The 4,709-nt window shown below is 38.3% G+C and overlaps 1 protein-coding gene across 1 annotated transcript in view; it reads right to left on the reverse strand.

Annotated features, from left to right (window-relative positions):
• Nucleotides 1–256: 256 nt before the first annotated feature.
• Nucleotides 257–4,709, reverse strand: part of cd8b (cd8 beta) — a 5,108-nt gene continuing 655 nt past the window's right edge. The window contains exons 2-7 of the mRNA XM_014017062.1: nt 3,507–3,863; nt 1,840–1,920; nt 1,611–1,700; nt 1,413–1,446; nt 1,229–1,277; nt 257–1,146 (exon numbers count right to left, since the gene is read on the reverse strand). Of these exons, the coding sequence (XP_013872516.1) occupies nt 1,262–1,277; nt 1,413–1,446; nt 1,611–1,700; nt 1,840–1,920; nt 3,507–3,863 (578 nt within the window). The 3' untranslated portion in view covers nt 257–1,146; nt 1,229–1,261. The remainder of the gene's footprint in view (nt 1,147–1,228; nt 1,278–1,412; nt 1,447–1,610; nt 1,701–1,839; nt 1,921–3,506; nt 3,864–4,709) is intronic.

Genomic DNA, 4,709 nt, shown 5'->3' on the forward strand with positions numbered 1-4,709 from the left:
ACACACACACACACACACACACACACACACACACACACACACACACACACATTCGCCCTCACACTCAATCAAAACATGTCATCTTTTCATCCACTGCTCAAGTCTTCGAAACAAGAACGACCACACACACACACACACACACACACACACACACACACACACACACACATTTGCCCTCTATGCTGTACTTCTCATGTAGTTAAGTCTTGTATAAGAGCTCCAACATCTCATCATGTCAAGGTTTCTGAGCAGAAGACTGGTTTGTATACTTTTCACCACAGAGCTTTATTGATTAAACATCATTACATTAAAAAAAACCAACAACAAAACAAGAACATTTTTTCTCCAAGGTGCTCATGTTAACACAACACATACCATAACTCCAAGACAAATACAAAAGGAAGGAAACATTGTAGAAAACAAGTATTTCTGAAAGTTGGTGAGATGAGATTTTTGCCTGCAAATAAACAGACGGACGCTCCGATCAAGCAGACAGTTTGTCTTTATGTCCCAGTGCGAACTTGTGAAATGATGAACTTTTCCATAAACACAACTCAAACTCCAGAGATCTTTAAATCCCTGCTGATGTCTCATTGTTTTATATGGACCTTTGGTTTAAACAGAGTAGAAGATTTTAGCAGATAAGATCTAAGTTAGCTGTCTTTTATCACAAGTTACATGTTTTATTACATGTTATTTTTTGGGTTTTTTTTTTGGGGGGGGGGATTGTTTTTTGTTGTATTATTGTCTGGTTTGACTGTAAAGTTAGTCAAGCTCAGTTGTTTTTATGTTGTATAAATAAAACTGACATTTAGATTTTATTCAGGCACAAAGCTAACAAACTGATTCTTGTGTAAGAGGCACAAACAAGATGTTTCTTTCATAATCCAACAATAATCTGAAGGGAATGAAATGAACAAAGCACCTTAATAAACGATGACATCATTTACCTTTTTATCAGGTATAAAAGTTGAAAACAGAGTTTTAAACACAAACGTCATCCTTTTAAAAATATTCAAGATAAGTTTGTCATTATATGACAGTATTTTACACAGCTGCAGATACGTCATTGCAGAGGAGCTTCACGTCTTCAGGGCGATTCATGTTGGAGCTCCGCAGGATAAAAAGGCTTCAGCGAATCAGYGTCTGCAGTCAGAGGAGCAGCTTTGTCAGGTTTAAGTCACTTTAAATGATCGTACATAAAAAAATAAATCTTTAAGATCCTTACCCTGAGTTAAAGAAAAGCTGCAGGTGCGTTCCTCTAGGTCAGCCTCTTCCTTAAAAGTAAAAAACAAAATTGGGTAAATTGTGAAAAAAACCAATAATATTAAAATGTTATCATTTTACTGATTAGAAATGGAAGAATATATATTAAACACACAGGAAAAAAATGTTTTATGGGTTGAACTTACTTCACAAAGTGGTGGTGACATTTCTTTGGCAGCCCTGTAGATAAAAATAAAAACCGGTCAAAGAAATATAAAACTAAAACATTTACAACTCCAGACTGTTGCTGAATTTCTGCTGTTTGGCTGCATAAAAACCACTGATCAGTGCGAAAAGAGCCTTTTTCACTGTCAGCTGTTGAATCAGACTGAAAGGCTACTTACGGCTGAAGTAATACAGCACGCAGAGAAGACCTGCAGCCAAGCCCCCAACAAGTCCGATCAGGGGCCACAGAACCAGGGAGTGACAGCCATCTGGAGCCAACACATAAAACATTTAGTCCTTTTCGATGTCGCACATCTCCACACAACCTGACCTAACATTACATCCTGTCCTCACGCTCCCTCTGGTTGCGTACGTGTGTAGATAAAAAGAAAGCTCTTCATCACGTACCCTGAGGGAGATTGTTCGAGGAACAGGGGCAGGACCTTGGTTTGGGACTCTTCTCGGTGGGAGACGGTGTTGGAGGGGTCTCTATCAGGAAGAGAACAAAGAGTCGTGAGGGATTTCAACATCTCATTTTTATTGTTTTATTTATTTTTTACATTTTTATTTAACAGTCACACTGTAACGTTTTAGACAACTTATGACATTTTTGTCCAACACTGAAGAAGCCTACGTTGAACACAAAATAATAATAATAATAATAATAATAATAAAGACTGGAAGCCTCTGTTGGATGTATGCATGCTGTAATGTTAAAAATTAAATTAAATATTGAACCTAGATGAGTCATTTAAAACACTTAAGATCGGCGATCCTGACCAGAATCTTTTGGACTGGTTGTTGTTTTGTTGCCACATGCGACTCGTCAGTTTGACCAGCGGGGCAACTTTCTGCTTATATTAGTCTTGCTAAAGCACAGTGCCTGAATATATCAATAATAATATTTAGGTAATTCTGTGCCAATCTGTTGTCATTCATACGGAGACACCAAAAAGTCACAATACTCAACACAAAAAGTAAGGAAATTAGTGTTTGGTAGATTATTTCTTTGTTGTAACAATGCTTCTTGGTAATAAATCTGAAACCGTTCGAAAGTCTGTTGATTTCCCTTTTAAATGGTGCCACATTTGTAAGGAACATGCATTTGTAGGATGAGCAGTAGAGCTCAGTATGTGGGTTGCACAAATGAAAAAAAATTGCCAAATCTTCTCTGCCAAACAGCTTATTTTGCTGTTGACTCTTGTTTTGAGCTTCTGGTTCCTCCAGGTGCTGCCAGTCAGGTGCCCGCTATAAGATTTATTGCCAAGAAGCGTTGTTACAAAGAAACAATCTTCCAAACACAAATCTCCTCATATTTTGTGCTAAATATCGAAAGGACTCCAGTCTCCACAGCTTCTGTCAGTGCGCTGTTTGAAGGCTCAGCTAACAGGACGTTTTCGAAATCAAGATATTTTAGTTTTAGAGATCACTAAATGGTGTAGTGTCCAGTGAATTTTTTCAGTAGATGGGTGGACTCGAGTCTAAGCTCACTTGATGTGCCTAATATTAACTCTTCACTGACATGTGCTGGTGTCAAATATTATGTGACCCGTCACATCGAACTGAGGATCAAGTCAAAGTTGTGTGTGGAGAAACAGGCAGCATTGTTTAAAACGCTGGCGGTAATTTTGTCAAAATATAATGATCCAATACTTCATCTACAGGTCGCTTAAGTGAAATATCTGAAATATAATCTTAAATAAATTTTCTGAAGCCTTTATTTTTAACCTAAAAATGGCACTCGGACCAAATATTAATGGGTTATCGTGATTAGGACAAATAAAAGCGTTTCTCCAGAATCGCTCGTTATATAAGAAGAACCAGGTATTAAAATGTAGCTTAAAAAGCAGGAATCTGAAAACGTGCTGAGGTCATTTTGACCAGATTTGACCTAATCTTTAGTTTCATGTGTTGTTTATTGTGTGATATCTTGTTTCTACTGTACACAAAGTCCTGTACAAGACTAACTGGTCTGTCGCTTCAAATTCTTTGGTCATACTAAGAYATTTCTCATTGATTACTATAAATTTGCTCATTTTAAAACCCCGTGTGACTTGCTTTGTAAGCATACTAACCTCCTGGCCGCAGACATGTCCCAGGGTTGTACATTTCTGTCTTGGTTCTGGAGTCTTTTGTGATACAGGAATAAATCCCTGCATCGTTTTCCCCCACATCGATGATGCGCAGCACAAAGGCCGAGCTGCCCCTCTTGTTGAGTATAAAACGATTTTTGTCCACAGAATCACCATGGGTGACACGATCAGCGTTGTTGCATCTTCCCACAAACTGTACGTTGACATTCTTGGGATCCGTGTAGAACCAGAAGACGTTGTCACAGGCGATGTTCCGACAGTCGCACTCAATAGTCTCGTTACTGGCGATGGCGGGGTACAGGACTTTGGCAGGTTCGTGTAGCAGGTAATGGTTTGAACCTGAAAGCAGAGACAGGGGTAAGTTTCAGATTTTATTAAAGACTAAGAAATCCACACAAAACAACTTCAGAAAATTAAGTTTGTTGGCGTCACAGAAACAATTCAGAGCCAAAACACAAAAAGAGTGTCAATATGAGCATAAGAGTTACAAAATCTAACTTGAATGCTGGTCAAGTGCAACATTTATTGCTTTTAAAACAGAGATGTTGTGCAAACTTTCTTCTGCAGAGAGAYAAAGGCTGACTGACGTGGAGGAAAATACAATCGAACCTGAACTAAGGCCGAAAATAAACTATAAGACGATTAGCACGAAGAAAACCGTGTGATCACGAGAAGTTCAGCGAGAGAACAGAAAAGAAACTGAACTATGAGGAAATCTTGAACTCAGAGTTTGTGACATTTTGAAATTGCTGGCAGGGTTTGAAACTTTTGTAGTCTTAACAGAAGGCCTTCTATGTTACAGCTATTTGATGTAATCTTAAAATCAGCTCTCAAAGCCAAAGTCATGTATGCAGGAACAGGTACATGTAGGTACAGGTACACGTACCGCCACCGTAACTGCTGTTGTGAAATATCTAAAGGTGGGCGACAGGCTGGGAGCGAAGACTCAAAGTCTGGTCGTTTTTAAGGCTTTTGAACGATCAGATTTTTATATCCAGTGTTTATGGAGCACATCACTTTAAATAAATAAATAAATATTGCATCCAACAAGCTGCACCATTTCAAATACACTTAAATAAACCGCTACAGAACATAGGCCTAATGCACAGTAAATAAATATCAGCTGCCCTATCAATTATGGCACATTTTTTAAAATGTGTGGGGTTTGTTCGCATAATGTTAATG

Source organism: Austrofundulus limnaeus, unplaced genomic scaffold, assembly GCF_001266775.1.
Source record: "Austrofundulus limnaeus strain Quisiro unplaced genomic scaffold, Austrofundulus_limnaeus-1.0 Scaffold160, whole genome shotgun sequence".
Lineage (NCBI taxonomy): Eukaryota > Metazoa > Chordata > Actinopteri > Cyprinodontiformes > Rivulidae > Austrofundulus > Austrofundulus limnaeus.